The following is a 25,389-nucleotide window of genomic DNA, read 5'->3' as shown; positions in this document are numbered from 1 at the left end:
AAGAGGAGTGCACGCCGGAGCGTGGCCGCTACAGGTTTCCAAACTCCCTTGAGAACCGGTGCGGGGAAGTCCAGCCCTGAACGGCCGAGCCCCCGAAACAGGGTGAAAGGAAGAGTCCAGGGCAGGGGCCAAGGAGCGCCCGCCCTGCTCCCCAGCCAGACCAACGATTCCCTCTAGCTCTGTGGGCACATTACGCGGCAGGATTTCCCCATTCCGCAGGCATCATTTTTCACTCGTCACAGTCAAGTAGACTAGTGGGTTTCCTGAGCCCCAGGGCTGAGGTTTGCCCGCCCCCCCCCCCACCTACTTTTCCCCAAAGTACAAAAACCACACACAGCTGTACAACCAAGAGCTTTTATCAGTTGAAATGGGAGTGTTCTCACTGGAGGGCTTCTCCCCCACCCTCCAACAAAGCCAAAAGGGAAGGAGGAAAACAGGACCACGACATCCTCATGAAACTTGTCCAGGCTCAGACGGGAGTTGGGTTCCTAAAAGGACAGGCTTCTCTTTTTTTGCAGGGTTTCCTGGGAGGGGTGCAGGTGTGTTCCTCCTGCTGCAGGGCGAGGGCCCGAGATTCCCTTGCCGACTCTCCGCTCTTCCCACCCAAAAGCGGCCCCCTCCCGATGGGTGCCACACGAGACGGAGGGAGGGGCTGGGGCGGGAAATACCTGAGATGGCGATCTGTTCATGCAGCGGGACTTGAGTCTGCTGGGTCTGCAACTGGGGAGAAGCGCATTTCTCAGAAACGGAGAGGAGGGGTGGGGAGGAAGCCAGGCCCCCTGCCCAGCCAGGCCGCTCCAAAGCAGGAGCCACAGGAGACGCTCCGCGCGCCCGTCAGCACGGTTCCTCGGCTGAGCAGAGCGGGGAGAAAAACACAGCCCAAATCCAACACACACACACACAGAGGCAACGGAATGGACAAGAAATTGTCAACCAGCTTCCCCTCAAGGGAGGTCTGATGGTGGAAGCGACACAGCAACGGAGGACAGGTGTGTGGAGGATTGTGGAAGCCACTCTGTGGGGTGGGGTGGGGTGGGGTGGGGTGGGGGGGGTGGCCAACTCGTGTCAGGAGCCAGCCACGGCTCACGCAGCCCATGCATGCACCAGGCCAGGGGGGCGGCCTTCGGTCTGAGAGCCACGGGGCAAGGGGCTTGAGTTTGCCAGGACGCCAGGAGACCGGAGCAGGGGAAGGGAGAGGCAGGTGCTGGCTCAAGCGCGCCCTCCTCCGAGGTGCTCTGGAGACAAGGCCCCTCGCCCCCCAGGAGGCCGGATGCGGCTTCTGCCTTCCCCGCCACTCCCTTTCCATGGCAAAGACAAGTCCCTGAGAGGTGCTTCCCAGCAGGATATGCAAAAACGTGATTCAGAAGAAGGAGGAGGAGGAGGAGGAGGAGGAGGAGGAGGAGGACCACCGAGGGGAGGGGGTGGGCAGGCGGGAGGGCAGTTCTTCATTTCTTCCTCCCCCCCCCCCCCGCCGCAAGAGAGAACTCTGCCTTTCCTTCCCCAAACTGCACAGCAGCTTCTGAGTGGCGCTAAGGACACCCGGGGCTGCAGAGATCACCCGCCTGGTCCTCTGGACCCTTTCCTCCCCACTCGTAGCAAACAGGAACTGGGGTGCCTCCCCCCCCCACACACACACACCTCGCCCCTCTTGCTGAAGCCCCACAGCCCCCGGGAGACCAGCGCCCTTTCTCCCCAAAAGCTCTCAACACGGAGCACAGTCAATAACCTCTTGTAAAAAAATAACAGCAAAGATCCATCCTGGGACGTGGCGATGTCCAGGGGGCAGAGCGGCGGCCTGGGGCTCTGGCGAGGCAGGATTCAGAGGGCGGGGGGGGGCGGCTGTGGAGGCAGTGCCCCCACCTCCTCGCCTGCCCAGCCGGGACCAGGGGTTTCTCGGGAGGGAAGGTGCGAGACCTCCCTGGAAACTCCTGGGCGGTGCGCGCCGGGAGCCTCTTCCGGGCCCTGCTCCATCCCTTCTTCTCTTCTCCCCTCTGGGTCCCAGCAGTCTGCGCAGCAGGAGGGAAGCCACAGCTTCGCCCATCAGCCCCCTGCCATGGGGGGGGGGTGGTGGCAACGGCAGCCGAGGGCAGGTGGTGATGGCAGGACGCAGGCCGGGCCGGGCTACAGCTCCTCGTAGTCTCCGCCCCCCCGCGGCTTGCTGGCGCCCAGCCCGCCCCCCAGGAAGGCCTCCAGGTCGTCGATCTTGTTGCCCTTGTCTTTGCTCCGCTTCTTCCGCGGCTTCTTCTCCTCCTTCCCCTCTTCCTTCTCTTTGCTCTTCTTGTGCTTGCTCTTCTTCTTCGCCGCAGCAGCAGCCTTTTCTTCCTCCTGAGCGAGAGAAGCAGGAGAGAGAGAGAGGGAGAGAGAGAGTTTATTTTGCAGGGAGATGCCTGTGAACTGTGCCAGATAGGGCTCCGGAGCCAAGGGCCAGGAGAGCTGGTCTGGTGGCAGCCAGCATGACTTGTTCCCCATAGCTAAGCAAGGCCCAACCTGGTTTACAGCTGAATGGGAGACTAGAAGGGTGAGCCCTGTCAGAGATTCCCCTTAGGGGATGGAGCCGCTCTGGGAAGAGCAGAAGGTCCCAAGTCCCCTCCCTGGAAGCATCTCCAAGATTGGGCTGAGAGAGAGACTCCTGCCTGCAACCTGGGAGAAGCCCCCCGCCCGCCCACTCCCCCACTGGACGCTGTACCTCTTTGCTGCTTCTCTTCTTTTTCTTCTTCTTCTCCTTGGAGGAAGCCTTTTCTTTATCTGCAATGTGAAGCGGGTGGGGTGGGGGAGAGAAGCCCCATTATTGCGTTTGCCATTCCTTGGAAGAGCCCCAGAGCATCCAGAGCACAAGGAGCATCCAGTTCCCCACAGCGGCGAGCTCTCCCCAGCAGCTGCTCCCCAGCAAATGATATCCAGAGGTAGACTGCCCTTGGCCATGGAGGTCCCATTTGGCTACAAGGAGCAACAGCGAGCGAGGGGCCCCTCCTCTGAGAATATGCCTCCCCCCGCCCTTTTCAGGGCCATCCCAGCTGGTGGCCATCTCCACACCGCCGCAAATGCCATCCGGGAGTTCTGCAGCTGAAGAGTTCTCTCTGCCCACTTTCCCGGCAGCAGGCTTCACTGTTCCCTGCCTACTTGCTTCCCCCTCCTAAACTCAAGAGCCCCCAAACACCTTCGCCTTCCTCACAGGGAAGGTGCTCCACCCCCTGAGCATTATAACTCAGCGGGGAGGAGAGCTGGTCTTGTGGTGGCAAGCATGACTTGTCCCCTCTGCTAAGCAGGGTCTGCCCTAGTTTGCCTTTGAAGGGGAGGCTGCAGGTAGGAGCACGGGGAGACCTTCCCCTTCGAGGATGGAGTCACTCTGAGAGGAGCCTCTGCGTGCTTGCAGGCAGAAGGTTCCAAGAACCTGGCAGCATCTCCAAGACAGGGTTGAGCGAGACTCCTGCCTCAACGTTGGGTGGGCTCATTTTGCATGCAAGAGAGGAAAAGGAAGTTGCCAGTTATGAAGGAGAGAGGGGTCCGGAAAAGGTCAATGGGACCGACGGTGGAAACAGAGAGAACCACCTTGCCAGGTCCTTGAAAAGGGGGTGAGAGGGAGAGGGGGGTGTCCCCAAACCAAAACACCTCCTCTCGTCTCCCTCCAATCCCCCCTTCACTGTCTGCACAGACCCCGCGTGCCCCATCCCTGCTCTGGAAGGAGGAACCAAGGGCCGCCATCGGCATGCGCCTAACAGCAGGATCCTCACTGCCTTCGACCAACACGGGAAACCAAAAGCAGCCTCCTTAGCCAAGGAACAAGACGGCAGCCAGCTGGGGAAGGAGCTGCTCGTGTCCGTGCTGCAGCTTTCGCACGCTCTGACTGGGCTATTTGCAGGTAGCAATCTAGAGCGAGGCTTCTCGTCAGCCAAACCAAGAGCACGGCTTCCCAGAGCAGGCCGGAACGCTGCTCCCATTCCGTCCCCTCCACCTTGGAGCTGGGAAAAGTCCTGCACTTTCAGGCTAAGCCAGGACACCCACCAACTGCCTGGCACTTGTTCTTTCCTTGAGCATCTAGCTAAGCAAAGGCAAAAAAAAAACCCAAAGGTGAGCCAGCCAGAAAGCAATTGCCTTGAGACAGCTCTGCTTTTTCGCTTCCTAAAACATTTGTTTTCATCTCGTCAACTGCCCCGGGCATCCGGGTCAAAGTGGAAAGGCTGAACCTCAAGGCAATGAACAGTTCTTTTTTATCACTGAAAGGGAGTCGAGAGGAGGAACCGTGTGCGACTCTGAAGCTTGCACGTCGAGACATTCGCTGGCAAAGCGCTTGCGGTCAACAGATCTGCCGGATGAAGAACGGTCAGGCGGGCTTACCTTCCTCGCTACTCTCCTTGGGAGCCGGGTCAGCCAGGCCCAGCCCAAAGAGGTCAGAGTCGTTCTTGGGTCTGAAGGAGCGTATCACAGGCTTGGCTGGCTGGGGCAGCTTCGGAGGGCCGTCTTCGTCGGAGATGTCCGAGAGATCCTCTCGCACGGGGAACTCGTCCTGGACAGAGAGAGACACACCCGGGAGGGTCAGGAACCCCGCCAGAGAGTCCCCTGGGGCGGGCCTGCAGCCGCTTGCCAAAGTGACCCCTGGGCCGCCAGGACGCTTTACTCTCTGAGCTCTGAATACACGGAGTTTGTTCAGAATCCAAAAACCCGGCTCTCCGAGGGGGCCCTGAATTTCCAGGAGGACAGGATGGACTCGCTCAGTAGAAGGAAGCTTCCTGTGCTCCTAAACCTCCCCCAAAGGGGGAGAGCTGGGCTTGTGGGGGCGAGCAGGAATTGCCCATCTGCTAAGCAGGGCCCACCCTGGTCTGCAGTTGGATGGGCAAGTGCATGAGTGGGCACTGTCTGCTGTAAGGCAGCCCCCACCCCCACCCCCGTAGCTCAGTGGCAGAACGCCAGCTTGGCATGCAGAAGGGCCCCGGTTCAATTCAATTCAAGGACTCCTTCCTCAAACTGCTGCTGCCTGCCAGAGCACACAATCCTGAGCTAGACAGACCAACGACCTGGACAGGCAGAAGACAGCTTTATGGGTTCAAATGCTGCTCTCGTAAACACTGCCAGCGGAAGGGGCAGGGGTTGCGTATGGGCTGAAAGAGGACAAGAGCTGCCCGCTCTGCCCGGCAGTTCAAGATGCTGTCGCCTTTTTCAGGAGGGGTCTAAAGAGGTTAACCTGCTTCCTTCCCGGCCTGACCCACTTTCCACCCCCCTGCGATGCCGCCTTCTGGCTCCCGGTTCCACTTTGGAAGGAAGGAAGCTCCTGCCGCTCTGCAAGCTGGCCGGCGCATTCCTGCGAGGAGAGAAGCGGCCCTCTGCGCCAACTCCGACTCTCCCTCGTCAGGGAGAGAGCCAGCACAGGCACGTGCCAGGGAAGGGGCCAGGACAGAGCACCAGCCAGGACCCACGGATGGAGAGAAAGAGAGAGAGAGGGCCACCCAATGTTCCCCCTAACAGCAATTCCCAGAGGCTGCTGACTACAACTCCCAGAATCCCCAGCCAAAGGCCACTGCCGCTGGGAGTTGCAGTCGACAACCTCTGGGAACCTCTGCCAGAGGAAACACTGGTGTCACCCCCAAACTCCCCATGGCCTGGCTGGGGCTGGCCCGCCTACCCCTGTCAGGAGGGCGGTTGCGGAGCAATCCCGAAAGAGCAGGACGCTGGGCAACGGCAAGTCCACCGAGGGGGGGGCTTACGGTTCTCTTCCTCTGGCTGTCCGACTCCTCACTGTCGAAGTCCGGGTCATCCATGACAAAGGAGAGCATCTGGGTGGCCACTGGGCCCTCCGGGTCGCTGTCCGACTCCTCCGGCTTGTCCCCCTTCGGCTTGGGAGCGGAGGCCTTGCCCGGGGGAGGGCCCACCTTGGGGGGAGGGCAGGCTGCCACTGGAGAACCAGCCACCTCTGCGGAAAGCCTGCCGCCGCCTTGCTCCAACCCCAGTGGAGCGCCGAAGCCAGCGGGAGCCTTGGGCTCGGGCGCTTTGGGGGACGCTGCCAGCTTGGGGGGCTTTGAGGGCTTTCTGGAAGATCTGGAAGAGAAGGAAACCATCTGCGGCCCAGGCTCCTCCTTGGAACTGGGATCCCCAGAAGTTGTGGGCTACAGCTGGGAGTTGGGGCCAATAGCCGCTGGGAGCCCCCGATGCGAGGAGCTCTGGTGAGGAGCCCTCCCGGGAAAGGAGCCTGTCCTTCCGCCCAGCCTGCAGATGACAGCCTGTGCCAGCCACGTACCGCTGGGCCTCTTGCTCGGCCTCCAAGTCTTCATCCAGCATGACGGTGAAGCCGGGGCACTCTTCCCCGGCCACTGCTGCCGCCACCGCCTCCTCCTCCTCCTCCTCCTCCTCGCTCGAGAGGGTGACGTTTTTGCTCGGGACCAGCTCCGCTGCTGCTGCTGCTGCCGCCGCCGCGGTGGCCGGGACAGGCTTCTTGGGCACACAGTCGTCCAAGTCCAGGTCGTCCTGGAAGCCGGCCACCATGGGGTTCCTGCCAGGAGCATCCCGGTCGCTGCACAGAACGGGAGGGGGTCAGCGGGCAAGGCTGGGAGGGCAGGAGCGGAAACCCTCCGCCGGACCTTGGGCGGGCAAAAGGGAGCCCAAGGGAGAGGCTTGGGAGCGCCCGGCCCTCCAGACCCTTCTCCTCGCCCACCCAGGGCTCTTTCAGAGAGGCCCGCACAGTGACGGACGAGAGAGACCACGGCGAGGTTGACAGAAAGCAAGCCCCCTGTGTCGAGGAAGCGGTGAGAGGGGCCGCTATGCATGCATTCACTCTCTGGCAGCATCTCCGGGTAAGGCTGGGAGAGACCCCTGCCCAGAACCCCGGAGAGGCCGCTGCCAGTCAGTGTAGACAATACTGAGCTTGCTGGACCAAGGCCCTGACTCGGTAGAAGGCAGCTTCCTATGTTCTATGAAGACGCTTCAGAGAAGCTTGCTGGGCACAACTGATCTCTTCCTAGGAGGCACAGTGTCCCCCAGAACACAGGGGCACAGAAGGGAAGGGAAGAAGGCAGAAACAGGAGAGCTCCAGAGGGCCAGCTCGAAGTGCCGAGTGCAATTAAGCCCATCCATTTCCAGCACACCTTTCGAGTTTCTTTTCCGGATCCCCCCCACCCCGGCCAGAGGACAGCAGGAAAACTGCAGGCCTGGGGGTCTGAGCAGCGCCCGGGGTCACACATCTACCGTCACCCTACTACGCCCAGGGCGGAATTGGGCATCCCGGGGATTTCAGCTCGCCTCGGTTCTCCAAAGACAGCTCTGAGCTCTCGTGGCTTGGAAGACGGGCTCTGAAAAGGCAGGCTGGCGCAGGAGACGAGCAAAACTGGGTCAGCTCCAAGCCCGGGGAAGGGAGGGGGGGAATCGCTGCTTTCCTCCTCTAGGAAAGAGGGAGGCAGCAAAATGTGTGCGGGGGAGGGAGAGATCAGCGCAGCGACACAAATACCCGACAAGGCAAATTAAGGACGAGCGGGAGGCCAGGAGATCATCTCGGTGGCCCGGAGGTCAGAGCGTGCCGGCGAGCGGGTGCCTCCTTGGCTTGGCGCGCTCTGACCCCTCCTGGCCACGGAGAGCTCAACACCCCAAGCTCATTCTTGATTCCCCCCCCCCCCGGATCCCGTTTGTCACCACCACGATTTCCATTCTTACACACCTTTCACGGAACTGAATTAACAGCATTTTTGGTCCCAGGTGCCCCGTTGGGAAAGACCATTTCCCGGGAGGACACCCCTGCAAAGCCTTGTGACCACGGGCCCCAATGCATGATGGGAAGAGGAGTTCTGTCAAGTGGAGTGGGAGCTGAGATGCCGTGGCAAAGGCCCTTCCCACGAACGAGGGGGCATCCCAGTGCCTTCAAGCCTCTGTTCGACAGGGAGCCAGAGAAACACAGGAAGCGGCCTTCTACCGAGTCATGACCCTTGGTCCATCTAGCTCAGTACTGTCTTCACAGACTGGCAGCGGCTTCTCCAAGGTGGCAGGCAGGAGTCTCTCTCAGCCCTCTCTTGGAGATGCTGCCAGGGAGGGAACTGGGAACCTTCTCCTCTTCCCAGAACGGCCCCCTCCCCTCAGGGGAATACCTTACAGCACTCACACATGGAGTCTCCCATTCAAATGCAGTCCAGGTTTGACCCTGCTTAGCAACAAGGACAATACATGCTTGCTGCTGCAGAAACAGCTCCCCTGCCATTTTAGTGCCCAACAGGGAAGGCTGAGAAGGGAGCTTGGCACAAGCCCTCTTGCTGAAACAGGTTTCCAGAAAATGGCAAAAAAACCACCCCTCGCTCCTCCTCCAGCAGGGCTGCAAAACACTGGAGTCCCTACTGCAGATGCTGGACTACAATTCCCATCACTCCCATTTCCCACCATCACCGGGGATGAAGGGAGCTGTAGTCCAGCCACGGCTGAGGGGCCACGGTTGTGCCACTTTGTTCTGAAAGAAGTGCTGGTCTACCAGCCACGGAGCCAGCGCTTGCAGGAGGGAGCCCAGCCCAGCCCAGCCGGCTGGTGTGGACCCCTGGAGGGCAGCCCCGCTGCCGGCTCCTCACCTGTCGCTGTCCGCGGGGGCTTTCGCGAGAGGCCTCCCCTTGTCTCTCTGCGGAGCGGGGTCCTCGAGGAAGCTGCGGTCCAGACTCTCTTCGGGGACAAAGTCCTCCACGCTCTGCACTTTGGAGGGGACGCCAGCAGGGGGAGCGGCAGCGGCGGGGTCTGCGGCAGGAGCAGAAAGGGACTCCAGCACTCCACGCCGGGAGCTGCGTTTCCCTCCACGCTCCGCCCCACGGCAGCTCCCCCTTCGTGACTCTCAGCACCCGGGGCTGTGCGTGCGCGGTGAATCAGGGGGAGCACCCAAGGAGATACTGGCCACCAGCTTTCCAAGAAGCTCATTACCATTATCGTCATAAAGTCACTTTTCTAGTCCTCATGACTACAAAACGGATGCTTGAAAGCGCACAGGCCAGCCAAAGTGGGGACGGGGCTTGGGTGAGACCTTGCAGGGGCTGGAGGCAGGCTTACCTGGGGGAGGCGGGGGCGTCTCGGGAGCGGGCGAAGACCCAAAGAGCCGGGAGATGATGCTGCGCTTCTGGGGCGGAGCTGGGGCGGCGGCGGCGGTTGTGGGCGGCTGGGATTCGGGCAGAAGGGCCGGCAATGGAGGCGCGATGGATTCCGGGGGAGCAGCGGGGTTGGGCAGGCTCTGCTGAGGCAGCGGAAGCGGCGTGCTGGGGCTGGAACTCTCCGACGCGTTGCCCAGAGGAACCACTGGAGACTGGGAACCCGAGGAAGGGCTCTGCCCATTGGTCGCCAGTGGGGAGGCATGGCCTCGGCCGCGGGTCTCCATCATCTCCAGGAAGCTGTCGGGGTGGGGGACAGAGTGGAGACGTCAGAGCAGGAGGCGTTTCTCATTCACACCTATCAGTCACAGCCGATCTGCAGGCCAGACCACAAGAACTCCTAGCCAGGCAACTGTTTTACTAGCCCAAATGCATCCCATGCTGGGCCGTTTAAAGCTGCAAAGGAAAACAAGAAACGTTATTTATTCAAATTCCTCTCTCTCCCCCCTCGAAGCAGAAGGGTCCCTGAAAGGCGGCTCTCGCATTACATTTGCAATGCTAACGTGCCTGTTCGCCTGGAGGTTGATTTACTCCCCGCAGGCGAAGGAGCGGTTTGTGAGCCTGAACTAGGTTTCCCACAATGCCCTCTTTGCAAGCAGCATCTGACTTAATGCAAGTAAAGCCAAGGCCTTGGGCAACCGCTTAGGGGCTAGGGTTAACCTGTTAAATATATATATATATATATATATATATATATATATATATATATATATACACACACACACACACACACACACACACACACATATATATATATATATATATACACAGAGAGAGAGAGGGATGACAGGCTTTTGTTTTGTTTTTTTTAAGCCTAAACACACCCAACACATATAGATACTAGTTTCTACTTCCACACGACAAGACTCAACGATTCCACCCCGAACAGGCTGCACAGGCGGAGAGATTTTGCAGCATTTCGGGGAAGACGTACCAATGCAGATGGACAAGGCCTGATGAGGTTTTCTCCTCTCCTCAGGGAATGCTGGGAACTGCCGTCCGAGAGGAGGGCTAAGTGCAGGCCAGGGGATCTCCAGGAGAGCTACAGGTCCCAGGACTCCTTTGGGGAGCGGGGCAGGGGGGGCCACTGCCAAAGGAGTCCACCCCCCACACCCTGCGCTGGGCTAAGTGTGTCATGCAGGTGGGGTCTCAACGGCTCTTCGGGGAGGGAGCGAGGAGAGGAGAGCCCACTCCAGCCGCAGAGCGGCCACCAAGATGGCCTCCCGGTGTGACAGGGGGCCGTTGGGTTCAGAAGGCGAGGCAGGACGTACATTTCGTAGTTCTGGTCCTCCGTCTCCTGCTGCACAGAAAGCTCTTCCAGTGTGGCGTCGATGTCGAGCTGATTCGTCTCTAGCTGCCGCAGCAACGTCTCTCGCTAAAGGGGGGAGAGGGAGGGAGCTTCAGATCAGGACGGGTCACGCTGTAACAGATCCCTCGAGAGAGCCGCCTGCGTACAGGCAGATCTGATGTCGGCCCTGCGTGCTGCCACTCCCGGGACAGGGCCATGAATTAAACAGCAACTGGGAAGGGGGCCAGAGGCTGATTTTTGGATACCCTCAGACCTCTTGCTGGTACCTCCACAATCCCAGTGCCAGGGAAGCAACGGCAGGAGAGAGGGCCTGCCCCTTTCAGCTCTTCCCGGCGGGCTCCCCAGAGGCATCCGGCGGGCCACTGTGTGAAACAGGAGGCTGGATTAGATGGGCCTCCTTGGGCCTGATCCAGCAGGGCTCTTCTGACATGCTTAGAAATAGCCACGGCCTTCTCCTGGTCTGAGCAGATCTTTTAAAACTGCTGATCAGTTTTGATGCGTCCTGTTCGGCTTAGAAGGGCTGCACGCCACTTCCAGAGGTGCAGCTCTCCAGCAAAGAATGAAATAAATTTCATGGAGGAGGAGGAGAATATTCCTGGAACATCCGAAGGGAGCGGCCTGGGGAGTTCTCCTGGCTTGAGCGGGCCCACCCTGACTGATGGGAACTGGGGGAAGAACCAAGGCCAGCACGTAACTTCCCAAAGAGAGCGACTGGGTCAGCCACAGGGGTGCGTGCCAGCCTCTGCTTTCGCCATGAAACATGCATGAGTGTAAGGCGAAGACACGGTGTAACTCAAAACTTTTAAAGCTGCATCCAAGAGCACCAGCACCTCGGCAAAAGCAGGAATGGGCTCCTTCTAGCCTAAGCTGTGCAGACGCCAGCATCCCATGGGGCTATGGGGGCAGAACCTAGCTTCCTGAGAATGCCAGCTTTCATTTAAAAGAGAACATCTAAAGGGCAAGTTTCTAGTCCTTATTGGGCTGTGGAATTAGTATAGATGGAAGTCTGATGAGAAAAGGAGAAAAGAAAGAGAGATCGTAGCTGGCCTAAGGTCACCCAGTGAGTTTCATTGCTGAGTGACCATTTCGAGCACAGGAAGTCGCCTCACACCAAGCCAGACCCTGGGTCCATCTAGCTCAGTATTGTCTACCCAGACTGGCAGCATCTCCTCCGAGGCTGCAGGCAGGAGTCTCTCCCAGCCCTACCTGGAGATGCTGCCAGTGATTGAACCCGGGACCTTCTGCATGCCAAGCAGAGGCTCCAACAAGGAGCTACGGACCCATATATGGATGGTGGCCAGTCACAAGGTCCTGAGCTAGAGAGAATGGAGCCTTGGAGACCTTGAGAGCCAGCACAGACCCGATTCTGAAGGCCTAACTGAAGACCTGGGGCTTGCTGGTCTCACTGCTCAGCCGACTGCCTTCCGAATGCAGACACGCCTCCTCGCTTTTGCTCTCAAGATGGAGCAACATGGCACTGAACAGCTGGGCACAGGTCTTTACTGAAGCAGGGCAAGTTTGGGCGGGAGGGTGGGCGGGAAATGGGACTGCGCTAATCCTAGCTCTTCAGTCTCTACCTCAGTCAACACCCAATGAGATTCCAGTTAGGAGCAAACTGTAAGAGCACAAGACTCCCAGATACGTGGGCTGCTGCTGCTGCTCAAGAGAAATGCAGCAGTGAGCAGAGAATCTGGCTTCCCGAAAACCTCCGCTCTGGAAGGAGCGCGGCGGGTGGCTGGTTAAAAAGACAATTTTCCAGCCCATACGGATGGAAAAGAAGGCACCACACAAGTTCTTTCAAAGCCTGCTGAAATCAGCAGAAGCTTTTGGGGACAGGCTGTAGATCTTGGGTCAAGGCTAACCCAGTTTCCAGTCATGGGACAGAATTTGCACCTGGTTTTCTTCCACAAAAGCCGCCGCCGACTTTGTTTTTATTCAGAGACAATCACATGCTCTGCAGCTTTGGGAAACCGTGTTCTTGCTCAGAAGAGAAGCCCCAACCTGGGCGGGCCAGGCCCAGCTTTCTCCCACAGCAGGCACTGAATGCTCAGAGGCAAAATAGCAGGAAGGCAAGAAGCCGCCGAGAAGGGTTAGCCCACCCCCACGAGCCCACTGAATCGCCTCTCCCTCCCACACCCCACACCCAGGACACAAGCCCTCACCTGCAGCTGCAAGAAGGGAATGTTGAAGAATTTGTGCAGGTACTTGAGGCCGAAGCTGTTCTTCATGGAAGACTCGGCGTAGCGGAAGTAGGAAGAGCCGGGAGGTCTGCTTGGCATCGGGCGGAAGGGGGAGAAAAGAAGACTGTGTGTGAGGAAGAGGGAGACGCAGCAGGAACGGCGGTGCTCTGGTCCGTGCACAAGCTTCCCTGCTCGGGACAAGCTCTCCCAAGCCCACATCTAGGCGGACAATCCAACCAGCAAAGATGCTCATTATGCCTCTGGCAGCTCTTCCAAGAGGCAAATTAACGCGTCATCCCTCGGAAGTGCTGCTGTGCAGCTGGCTGAGCACTGAGGCTGAGGTGGCAGGAACCGAGGGGAATCGGGCCGCCTGGAGACACACATGCAAACAGACCTTTGCTAGGCATCCCACTGGGAGGGGCCTTCCGTCAAACTGCCCTCTCCCCTCCCAGATTAATAGCATCTCAGACTTGGCAGGGACCTTGAAGGCCTTGGGGACAGGGAGCTATTTTATTTATTTATATGTCGACCGGGTTGGGAACTTTGGTTGAAAAGCGGCCGATACATTTCCGTTGTTATCCATGCACACAAGCTCTCTTGCTGGACATGAACTGCGCTGTATTTGGACAGCTGGGGGCGGCAGCCATGCAGAGAGAGAGAGAGAAAGGCGAAACCCACTCCCTGAAGGAGGGCTGGCGGGTTGGAGGGGGAAGACGGCCCGACAGCACCAGGGCCAAGGGCTGCCCTCACCGGTTCAGGTTCTCAATGAACTCTCGCACGTCGTCCGGCAGGATGACTCGGTGTTCGCCCATGTCCCGGTAGTTGCCAAGCACGCACACCGGAACATGGGTCGGGACTTTGGGGAGCTCCTTCAGGATGTAGTTGAAGGTCCTGGAGAGGAGGGGAGAAACAGCAAGGCGGCTTCAGAGCAGGGCAGCAGCACCTTCCCTGGACACGGACCCAATTTCCGCAGCCCGGGCCGGTTCCGAGCCAAGACAAGAGGGAGGCAAGACCGAGGCTCAGACCTCTCTTACCACTGCTTGGTGATATCAAACATCATCACGACGCCGTTGCAGTTTTTATACACGTCCAGAAACTCGGCGTCCAAAGCCATCTCCGCCTCTGCCTGGGAATGGGAGAGAGCCAAGTCTGAAGTGCGCTCCAGCAGCTAAACAAGCCGCCTCCAAAGCACGGCCGACTGCTGCTGTTTTGATGGGAAGGGCTGGTTTCGGGAGCAGGGTTTGGCTTCCTGTTGCTACTGAGTTGGCTTTGCTCCCCCGACACCCGCAATGGAAATGTGCGGGGCTCATCCTGCCTGCTACGCCTCTGCCCCTGTGGTGCACACTGGTTTATATGGGACATTCCTCTGGGATGGGGAAATGGATTCTTCATGCAGCGGCGGCTGCAAAGTGCCTCGTTTCGCAAACCTGGGAGGACAAAAGCCCTCCCTGCTCCCTCTGCTATTCAGTGGACTGAATTTCCTTGCTTCAGTTGATGTCACAGCTTGTTCTCGTGACCGGCAGGCTGGGGCAGACACCGAGGCCCTCTGAGGAGATCTGTGGGCGCTGAACAAAGGCATCAAACCAAAGGCATCATGTGATCACATGTGGCCTTTATGGAAAGGGCAGCTCCAACCACTCTCCATAAAAATGCTGCCCTTGGGGGCGAGAGAGTGCTAAGGTCGGTCAAGGGCTGGTCTTGTAGTAGCCAACATGAATTGCCCCCTTTGCTAAGCAGGGGCCATTCTGGTTTGCATATGCATGGGAGACTAGAAGTGTGAGCCCTGTAAGATATCCCCCTTAAGGGATGGAGCTGCCACTCTGGGAAGAGCAGAAGGTTCCCAGTCCCCTCCCTGGCAGCATCTCCAAGATTGGGCTGAAAGAGACTCCTGCCTGCAACCTGGGAGAAGCTGCTGCCAGTCTGTGAAGACAATACTGAGCTAGATGGACTGAGGGTCTGAAGGCAGCATCCGATCACTGCAGTTCCTAACGGCTGCAGCCAGCAGATCCTTCTTCCCAAAAGCACATGGTGAAGCAGCCTTGTGAGAGTCAGAAGGCTGGGTGCATGTCCTGCTGCCTCTGCCAGCAACAGGCCGGCCCGCTGATGGCCTCTTGCCCAGGGCCTCCCCAGACCCTGCCGGCAGCCCTTCAAGTCTCAGCCCACCTTCCCTGTAAAAGGGGTTCCCAGACGTCGTTGACCACAACTCCCATCATCCCCAGACGAAGGGCACTGCAGCACGATGTGAGTCAGAGTCAACACCATCGGGGAATCTCTGTTACAGGGAACACGAGCCGTGGGGGCGGGATCAGGGCCAGGGGGCTTCACCGGGAGCGAGGGTGCCCCACTGTTTCCCAGCCCCACATCTGGCAAGGAGGGGCCAGCCTCACCTCCTGGGGGTCGTTCTCCAGTTTCAAGCCATCGCCTCGTTTCTTGCTTTTGCCTGTGAAGAGAGGAAAGGGGGGATCAGGAGAAGGCCCCGCTGGAGAGGAGGCGGGAGGGCAGGTGTGCCATGCAGCGCTCGCCCACTTGCTCGCCCGCCTTGTGCCCTGGGCACCCCCCTTCTTGCAAGCTCAGACAGGGAGAGGTGCAGGGGGGCAGAGGGGTGGCCCCAGCTCCTGCCCCAAGGCGCCCGGAACCTTGCACAGAAGCTACCCAGAAGGGCCTCCTCCGCGGGATGCACAGCCGCCAACTTGGGGTGCTTGTGGGTCTTTATTGTTAGGCGATGCACAATGTGGCCAGAGTGGGGAGGGCCCCCCCACAATCCTAGAACTCGGGGTTATCCCACAAAACAGAGGGACAGCAGATTCAGGAGGCCAAGGGACGTGTTTCTTCAGACACGTGGCTAACCTGGGGAACCTGCTGGTTTTAAATGGGTGTTAAGAGAAACGCACACGGGGCAAGTCTGTCGACAGCTATGAGTCACGAGCCAAACCTCCAGCTCCGAGGGCAGTCTACCTTCGAAGGCCAGCCACTCAGGGAGGCAACAGGAGGGGGGATTCTGCCTTGGCAGCCCACTTGCGGGCTCCCCCGAAGCATTCGGTTGGCCACTAAGGGGAAACCAGATCCTCGTTTGCTGACAACGGCCTGCCCAAAGGCACCCAAGCAAGTTCCAGCCCAAAGCAGGGGAGCTGAACCCTGGCCTCCCCCAAGCGAAGGGCCGCCCCATATGCCTCCCCATGGACAGAGGGGAGGGGGCTGCAGCTCAGGGCTGGAGCGTGTGCTTGGCATGCAGGAGGGCCCAGCGGGAGTCCCAGTTAAAGGTCCTGAGGCCACACAACGGGGACAGACAGCCTTTGCTTTCGGGACAGACATCCCAGGGGTCTCCCTCCACAGGAGGCGGTGACAGACGTGCCCGCTCTGCCCAGCCCTGCTCTGGCTTCTGGAGAGGCCAAGACGTTTCTCCCCCGGCCACGAGAGCCAGGAACTGGCAGGCCCTCTCAGCAGGCCCAACCCCGCCAGGAGCTGTGCAACACACCCTGCCTCCCTCGAGTGCACAACGCCCTGCGTGAGAAAAAGGGAGCAAACCCCCACGAAGGGACCCCCGTCTGCTGGAGTGGGACACAGACATGGCCAAAGCCCCCTTGAAGCAGACTGAGGTGAGGGACACAGCTCTTTAGCCAGAGGCGGGGAGAATCCAGCCGTGAGGGACTCTCAGTTGAGAATTGCACTCTTTCAGAGCCAGGGGAGGTCTGCTTCCAGTTCCACACACACACACACACACACCCATGCGGTGCTTGGCATCTGTGGGTCTTCTCTCTTCCTCTCTGTTTTTGCTCTTTCACGATCAGCCTTGCAAAGTGCAGCACGCCACACCACACGCCACCCAAAACTGAACAGAAAACCGCACACAGGGGAGAAGGGAAGGGTGAAGCCAGGGCCTCTGCCCGATCAACGCTCAACTACAAGGGCTAAGGAGGCTTTTGCCAAAAGGAAGGACCAAGCTCTATGCTCAAGTTGCTCTCACCCAAAGTGTCACGCAGGTTGATTTTTTGGCCTGAGCACGTGGTGGGGAAGGAGGAAGAAAAAGACAAAAACACAAAACCATGAAATGGAAGAGCACCAGACCAGTGGAAGAGTGATCCGAGAGACCACAGGCCTCGTTTTTTCCGAGCGGCCCTTCCTCGACAGCATCTCAGGCATTTTAGCACCTGCACTGACACCGCCCAAGCGTCACCCACAGGATTCTGTTGAGCCGGGGGTCCTCAAGCCTGGGTCCTGTGGGACTACAACTCCCATCATCTGGAGAGGCCATTGTGGCTGGCTGGGGATGATAGGCACTGCTGCCCAACAACTTCTGGAGACCCAGGTTCGAGCACTTCTCTGTGAAGCGCTTCTCCCCAATACACCACCCCTACCACTTAAAAATGGTAAGCAGCCTCACTTTGAGGAGGTAGGGATTACTCAGCCTCAGAGGTTCCGCCCCACTGTCTCTGCATGAGTTACTGTCCTGAGTCTGCTTCTTGGCTGAAAAGAGGCAAACCCAGGGCAGAGACCCATCAGGGTGACACCCTCCGAGGGCGGGCAGTTCTGCTGTGCCTTTGCATGGGATGCCGCAGAAGGATCCAGCCACACCCTACGCAAATTAACGGCCCTGGCTGGAGAGTGCCAAGGCAAGGCCAGAGCTGCGAGCCAGACACACAAGAGGGCAGCCCCGCTCTGCAGGAGGCGGCTCTGGGCCCGTGGCAGCCTTTATTAATTTCTTTCTCTCGTGCCAAATCATTTGAGAGTTGCTACTTCAAGGTGTTCTTGGGACACATTTAAGCAACGGAGAACAACCCGCCCTGCCAAGTCGAGGAAAAGAAATCAAGGTCTCGTTCAAGTGGGAGGGAAGCTTACCTTTGTCAACGACGTCCCAGACTTCGACTTTCACGATATCATCAGTGGCTAGAAGCAGGGGATAACACACACACAGTGTCAGAGTCTGCCCAAAAGGAGCTGGCTGCCAAATGCTATCAGAGCCTGCCTGCCACACTGACAGAGAAGGGGGAAATCGCTTCCCTGTCTGAGACACGCTTCACAATGGCCATCTTAGGGGTGGTTTTTCAAGTTCCTGCTTGCAGAAGGGAGATTTATGAAGGGCCCATTTAAAAAGTCACCTTTGAAATTTAATTGAATGGCCACTTGTTTTTTTTCCAGTTCCTCCTAAAGCATGGTTAATAAAGACCGAGGGCGCTCTCTAAAAATCAAAACACCATCTGACGGCACCTTGAAACCGACATTTAATACGGCACAAGCGTTGGCCCGTTCATCCACGTTGCCAGATGCGAGGAGCCTAAACCTCAGGTGGCAGCTCTATACTTACCTGGGTCTAATGGATAGAAGCGCAACACAGTAAGCATTCCCAACAGCAGCAACAAGCAAGAAGGCAACCAGCCTAGCTTTGCTCTGTTAATGAACACCTGCAGTGGGAGAGTCAGTGGCCCCCTCTCAAGACACACGCAAGAGTGCGCACTGGCACACCCCTGCCCCAGCACACACAGGCAAGGGAAGGAGAGGGCTGGAGGAGAGGGCACGGCCCCTGCCCTCAAGCCTCCTTCTGCAGCTTACTTTTGTAATTCCAGTGGATGCTGGTGACCTGGATCTCCTGAGTCGGGATATACTCCTCCACAAACTTCTTCCCTTGGAGCCGGTGCCATAGAGTGGTCTTCCCCGTATTTCTGTCCCCCCGGATGACGATTTTCACTGGGGAAGGCATAAGAGGAGAAAAAGCCATTTTAAGATACAAGGAGAATGGTGGGCACGAGACTGGCCTTCAAGGCAAGGGTCTCCCTTTGCAAGTCTGCTTCCTTAGATGCCCCCCCCCCCTCTCTCTCTCTCTCTCTCTCACACACACACACACACACACACACACACACACACACACACACAGTAACAGATAAGCACCCCTACAGTCAGGCTCTTTTAGGGGCGCACATGGCTAATACCGCAACGAGGGGTAACGCAGGTTAACCGGAGGTCCCAGGGGCTTTACTCATGAGGCTGCCCCATCCAGAGAGTGGACTTGTGGGGGTGGTTTGACGGCTCCTGATGTGAAGCACCCCCTTCAAGAGGCACAGCCAGGGACCCTGTGTCCTCAAAACCAAAAGGATCACCAGGGTCCTGACACCGCACTGGCCAGCCGGCCTGCCACCTCTTTGCAGGGACTGACCAGGAAATGCCTTCACGGACGATTAAAGCACAGCAAATACCGACTGGCAAACACGATAGATAAGCTGGCAGCATGAGGACTCCCAGAGAGAGAGGAAAAAGTGAGTCATGCCGAAAGGCAAGTGGCCAAGACACCTCGGCACAAATCCACCCAATAATGCTGCCTCTGGCCCGGAACCTCTAAAGCAGGCCTGCTCAACTATGCCCCCACCAGCTGTTTTTGGACTACAACTCCCACAATCTCCAGAAACAGTGGCCAGGGATTGTGGGAGTTGTAGGTCAACATCGGCAGGAGGGCCAAAGTCGAGCAGCCCTGCTCTAAAGCAACGGGGTGCGGCCCTGCCATGAGGGCATTTGCGCTCCAACCGCAGACAGAGCTTTGCAAGAAGCAAATGCTACCTCTCGGCACAAGCACAGACTCACAGGCATGGCCCGGAATGCACCAGGAGCGGCTTAGTGAGCCCCACTGCCTTTGCTGGGCTGTCTCTGCACACACTGCTGAGGAGCACCGGGCTTTGCTGGCCTGTTATGCCACCACCACCAGCGGCAGGCGGCAAGCTCAGAGAGTGGAGCACAACCGTTGCTTAGTCAGGCCTGGGGCGGAAGGAGCCAGAGAAGCGGAGCCACCTCCAGGAAGGATGAAGCTGCTATCCCGAGCACACTCCCTACCCAAGCGCCTACAGCTAGTAACCGATGCTACTTGCGTTCCTCTAAAACCCATGAAATATTCAGGAGCGACAAGGCCAGTTCCATTCTGTATCTGCTGGCCTGGAAATGAGTTGGACTTGAGGTTCTTCGGGCGGGCGGTGGGCAGCAACGGAGCCTGCCCAGAAGGGCCCACAGCCCTGGCGAAGGCAGAGTCAGGCAGGCCCGAACACACACGGCTGCCTCCGCCCGAGTCAGACCACTGGCCCAACTCGCTCGGCCCTCTCTCCATTCTGACTAGCAGAGGCTTTCCGTGGCCTCAGCAAGGGGGTTTAGTTCTCACCCGAAATGCTTTTCGCTAAACCAAGATGCTTAGCCTGCAAGAGGGGTTGGCTTTCCTTGTTGCTCCCTGGCACAGCCGATCAGAAGGGAAAACCAGCCCAAAGGTGGGGGGGGGAGACACTGCATTTGCCTTGCGCCTAAACGAAGGCTGGATGTTACCTGTGCACAGAGAGCATTCCACAACAGGCAGCTTGTGCCAGAATCACAACCTCCCCAGAACCTGCTTCACACTTTTACTGCCTAGGAATTGTGTAGCCGTGATGCTGGGGGTTGCTATGGAGATGGAAAAGCTTTGTGCTGAAGCGGTGATGGAAAACTGCAGTTAAATATAGTGCCTGGAACACAAGCCCTGGTAAGATGAAATGAAGCGCTCGCTCTCTCTCCTCAAGGCAATGCAGCAAAACCCAAGGGAAAGGGAGATGGGCACACTGTCAACTTCTAGAGCAGGGCTGCTCAACTTCAGCCCTCCTGCAGACATGGGCCGACAACTCTCATCATGCCCGACTACTAGCCACTGTAGCTGGGGATGCTGGGAGCTGCAGTCCAGAACTGCCGGAGGGCCACAGCTGAGTAGTCCAGTGCTAGAGGGATGCTACAGCCACATGCTGTAGTAACCCACTTCTTTACCGCCAACAGCTTCTCCACGGTCTAAAATTCCTGTTTATTGAGATCGACAGCCTGCACCATCCCCAACCGCTCAAGAAGAGCAGCAATTGGAAACAAGCAATTAACAGGGTAAAGTTGTAGTCTGTGTGCTTAGTTTAAGTATCACTACAAGCCTCTTTGCTGGCTTAAGCCCCAAGACACCCTGAACAGCTGCATCTCACAATGCTTTCTGTGGGGGCGACGGGGAGAGGCTGAGATCCTGGAAAGATTCCAACGAGAAGCGAGTTCCATGTTCGGAAGGCAGTGACCAAGGACACCTCCTTTCCATCCTTGCCATCTGGCTCTTGCTGCAAAGGGGACATCAGTTAGAATATGTCCTCAGCCGATCTCAGAGATCCCAACAAGGGATCTCGGGGGCAGGTTGTGCCGAAAAGGCAATGTGCGAGCGAGAAGCAAGAGTCTCCTTCCTGAAAGCACCAGGAAAGCAGGGCAACTTGTGGGCAACCCAGGCAATCCAAGCTCACTTACTGTGGAAGCCAATACCAAACAAATGTGATTCAGTTCCAAGTAATCACCCACGCAAGAATCCGACACACTCTGCGGCCGTCACCTCCGCAACAGTTGCAAGTTAGAGAGAAGCTTCCTTAACCCAGGGGATGAAGTCAAGACCAAACAACTCTTCAACAGCAAGGCAGGCGCACCAAGGACACCAAAAGCTACAAAGCAGCACCCAAAGCTGACGCAGCAAATGCCTACTTATCCCATCCTGCTAGCCTCCCTCCGTGTTTCGCAACTGGAGTGTGCAACCCGGAGCACAGCCTTGCAGATAAACTGAATTTGCGGGGTGGGAGTGGGGGACTCAGCACTCCAAAGCGGCAAAGTTCTTCCAGCCTTCAGCCTGCTCACGTGCAAAAGGCGAGCTGGTCTTTGCTAAACAGGGCCCAGCCTGGTTTGCATTTGGATCGGTGACTACATGCGAGTGTGTGGTCTGCGGCAAGATATTTCCTTTAGGGCAGGGCTGCGTGACATCAGCTGTTCTAGACTACAACTCCCATCATCCCCAGGCAGAGTGAGCAATAGTCAGGAATTGGGGGGTCTTCATCGAATATCTGCCGGAGGACTGAAGTTGTGCAGCCCTGCCTTTGGGGATGGGGCTGTAGCTCAGTGGAAGAGCCTCTGGTTTGATGCAGAAAGCCCCTGAGATGTCTGAGATGATGCCTTTCAGCATCTTCCTATATCACTGCTGCCCGTCTGGAAAAAATACCACCGGCAACCTCTGGCTTCCTAGTCAAGTCATTTCTCCACTGCACCATTAGGGATCAGGGAACTGTTATTCGACCTGGGCAAGTGGCTCTGCTAAGTTGTTATTAAGTCACACAGATACAACAACAAATATTTATATACTGATTTTCAACAAGTTTCCAAAGCACAGAAAAATGATAAACAAACAAATAAGATGGCTCCATGGCCCCAAAGGGCTCACAATCTAAAAGGAAACATAAGACAGATACCAGCAACAGCCAGGGGCGTAACAAGGCTGGAGTGGGCCCAGAGACAAAATTTTAAAATGGGCCCCTTGGTGATACACACACACTTCACAATATATAGTCATGTGACGCCTCTGGGGGGGGCCTCAAGGCGTGGGGGCTGCCTCCCCTTGCCTAATAGTAGTCACGCCCCTGGCAACAGCCACTGGAGGGATGCTGTGCTGGGGGTGGAGAGGGCCAGTTGCTCTCCCCCCTGCTAAATGAAGAGAACCGCCACATTAGAAGGGTGCCTCTTTTATTGGTCCATCTTCACTATACTCTGAATTTGCCCAAGTCTCTTTTCAGGGAAGATGGCCTGACGATAACTCTGCGTGTAAGGGGCACAGTCAAGGATTTTAATGTGGATTTCCAAGCACAACACTCCAGCAACTGGCTCCTTGCATTGTGGATCTTGACTAGGACTCTCTCTCTCTCTCTCTCTCTCTCTCTGTTTAGAAGAGCTCAAGAACAGAACCGAAACACACCCATCCCATGCTGCAGCCAAGTCCCGCAACAGGCACTCTTCCACACCCAAGTGTTGGGCATTCCCTTCCCATTTCCACAGCCCCTATTCATCTGCGCCCCAGGCACAGCCCTCCTCTTACAAAAAGGAGGGCCTCACCCACTAACCCCTTCAAAGGCAGGCAACTACTCCTTGCCTCCCTGAAGCAGGCAACTACCCCCATAAGCAGGCAACTACTCCCAGAGACACGAGTCGAAGCAATGTATAAATGCATTAAACGCAAACAGAGTGATGCTCATTTTATGTTAAAGGGTAGTCTAGTTTTTGTACTCCAGTTGCATGCTGCCATGGGTGTGTTGCAAACTCTGAATTTCCTGGAGGACTCTTCTTCGTCTCATAGCAGGACTAGCATCCCAGCAACCGTTCTTCTGCTTCCCAACCTCTGGCGCCTCCACTTGATTCCCACACAGGGTTTTCGACTTGCTCTCTGCTCAATCATCTCTGCTCAATCATCCCTCCCTTCCAAAACAAGGTAGCAGTTGTCAATTCTTTCCCCGAAACAGTCCCGCTCCAAAAGCAGAGGATGGTCCCCACTGTTTCTTTCTCCCCCTCCAAATGGGCACCCATCCCTCCAAAGGCAAGCACTCCAGCTACCATGCTCCTACGCCGGGGGCGGGGAGAGCAGACTTCAATCCTGGGAAATCTACTTTGCTTTAATAACATCGCTATTTATAAAGTGCACACCAGGTCCTGCAACCAGTCAGGTGCAAAATTGGCCCTAGTTCTCAGAAGCAACGGAGCCCACTCCTCTTTCCGAATGACAGCCGTTCAGATCTGTGAAGTCAACTCTCAGACCCGCTTTCCAACCCTCTCACCATCTTCGTTGTCCTCCTCTGAGCCTGTTCCAATTCATTTATGTCCATCCTAAAATGTGGTGCCCAGAACATAGGAAGCTGCCATATACTGAGTCAGACCCTTGGCCCCTCTAGCTGAGTATGGTCTTCACAGACTGGCAGCGGCTCCTCCAAGGTTGCAGGCAGGAGTCTCTCTCTCAGCCCTATCTTGGAGATGCTGCCACGGAGGAAACTTGGAACCTCCTGAATGTAGACATGCAGATGCTCTTCCCAGAGCAGCCCCTTCCCATAAGGCAGGCCTGTTCAACTTTGGCAGCTAGAGGACCAAAGGCTGCCCACTCCTGCCCTCTGCGCGGGGGGGGGGGCACTGTTCCCTCTAACAGAGATTCCCAGATGTTGTGGACTACAACTCCCAGAATCCCTAAGCAAAAGCCATTGCAGCTGGGGATGCCAGGAGTTGTAGTCCACAACGTCTGGGAATCCCTGCCAGAGGGAACCCTGGTGGTCTCCCATCCAAATGCAAACCAGGGCAGGCCCTGCTTAGCGAAGGGGGCCATTCAAAAAAGACCCGCGTTTCGGGCTGCGGGTAGGGAGTCATCTGCAGGAGTGGCTGCTGCAGGAGGCCACCCGCCCCGGCCACTCACCCACCCACCCACCCCGCGCGCCCGGCCGGCCACTCACTGTTGTACTGGACGCCCTTGGCGAAGCGCCGCTGCAGCGCCTGGTTCATGGACTGCAGCCCCGCCGGGATGGGCCTGTCGCGGCCCGGGGCCTGATCGGAGCCCACCAGCTTCTTCAACGCGGAGAACATCTTCCTTGCCTGCCTGCCCGGCCGGGCTGGAGGAGCGGGAGGGAGGCGGCTCAGGCGGGCCCGGCCTGGCTGCGAGGGGGAGGCGGGGAGGGGGCTGCTGCGCGCCCGGTTACATCGCCGCCCGCAGCCGCCGGGGACCGAGGCCCCCTCGGGCTCCCAGCACCGCTTCCGCAGTCCCCGCCGCCGCCATCTTGGCCGAGCCTCTTTCTCTCCCTAAGCAACCAAGGGAGAAGGGAGGGGGACTACGGCGGCCCGCGGGGGACATCCCAGAGCTGCCATCTTGGCCGGGCCGCAGCCTACGGGTGCCCGCCGGGTACAGCTCGGAACACGTCTCCCTATTGGTCGCGGTCTTGGAGTACGGCAGCCCGCGAGGGACAGTCTACATAGGGACGCATCATTCCGGGGCTACGGCAGCCCAAAGAGAGACAGTTCAGACAGGAACGCGCAACGAAGGCTGGGGGCTCCTCGAGCGGCGCGTGAGAGAGAAACGCGAAGCCACAAAATTAGAATTAGGTTTTTCTAAGTCTGTGCTCTGAGCCATCGCAATTAAAATTTTAGTGGGGAAAGCTCGTCGCCACAGCAGGCAGGAAAGAGCGGCCTACGGCAAATCCGCTTGGAACACGTGGAAGACGCGCCACCATCTTGACCAGGGAGCCGCCTGTTGCTAGGCAACCAGGAGAGCCGAGTACGGGAGCCGGCGAGGGTCAAAATAACTCCGCGCTGCCCATTCCAAAGCAATTACGAAGCTGGGCTGGAAGGGGAACTTTCACATTTCAGAACCCTTGCGCTGTGGGAGGCACTCTGCACGTGGCCAGAGGCAGAGCTGCAAAGAGAAAGGAGGTCCCTCTGGGCGTGTGCAGACGGGTAACCCTCTGCATATGCTCAGAGGCACTTCCCTTCTCTTTGCATATTATGGGCAAAGAGAAGGATACATGGACACATTATTAGCACTGAGCTTAAAGGAAAGAGGACGGAGGCACCACATTATGGAGATAAAAAACGAGAGTGGACCCTCAGCTGCCTCACTGTTACCCTTAACAAGCCCAACTGGTTTGCCATCAAAATCTTTTAGAAAATAAAAATAGATATGGAGAATAATTTTTTTAAACCCACAATTGTACACAACTGAATGCAGCAGTAAAATCCAAATACAGGAGACAGCACATAAAACACGCTTGACAAATCACACACACTTTTATAGAAAAAAACCTAGGAATATGATGCATTACTTAATCCAAATAAAAACTCATATATACAACTACCCAAAACTATCTGGAGCAGATATTCTAGCAGATCAGGCCACCTTTCAAGGGCTGTCTGCTTCGGGCTGAATCCACCCATCTGCCAAGATCCACAAGGAGGTCTCTGCTTCTTGTGCCAGTTGCTCATCATGCAAGCAAGACAGAGTCATGGG

The 25,389-nt window shown here is 57.4% G+C and overlaps 1 protein-coding gene across 2 annotated transcripts; it reads right to left on the bottom strand.

Moving 5' to 3' along the window:
- Positions 1-340: 340 nt before the first annotated feature.
- Positions 341-24,598, bottom strand: RABL6 (RAB, member RAS oncogene family like 6). 2 transcript variants are annotated; one of them, XM_053282441.1, is made up of 16 exons: positions 23,846-24,598; positions 18,129-18,263; positions 17,418-17,465; positions 16,546-16,575; positions 14,969-15,021; positions 13,616-13,707; positions 13,332-13,472; positions 12,564-12,669; positions 10,364-10,467; positions 8,998-9,332; positions 8,532-8,691; positions 6,230-6,502; positions 5,700-6,030; positions 4,336-4,504; positions 2,687-2,745; positions 341-2,325 (listed from the first exon to the last, which is right to left on the bottom strand). In XM_053282441.1, the coding sequence occupies exons 1-16, from the start codon at positions 23,973-23,975 to the stop codon at positions 2,122-2,124; spliced, it is 2,370 nt and encodes a 789-aa protein (XP_053138416.1). In that variant the 5' UTR covers positions 23,976-24,598; the 3' UTR covers positions 341-2,121. The 2 variants fall into 2 exon arrangements, with proteins under 2 accessions (XP_053138416.1, XP_053138417.1); XM_053282442.1 differs by lacking the exon at positions 16,546-16,575 and having other exon boundaries at positions 23,846-24,595.
- Between the last annotated feature and the right edge of the window lie 791 nt (positions 24,599-25,389).

This window comes from Hemicordylus capensis, chromosome 17 (genome assembly GCF_027244095.1).
Source record: "Hemicordylus capensis ecotype Gifberg chromosome 17, rHemCap1.1.pri, whole genome shotgun sequence".
In the NCBI taxonomy this organism is placed as follows: Eukaryota; Metazoa; Chordata; class Lepidosauria; order Squamata; family Cordylidae; genus Hemicordylus; species Hemicordylus capensis.
The sequence above is the reverse complement of the archived record's forward strand: the minus strand, read 5'-3'. Positions and strand labels throughout refer to the sequence as shown.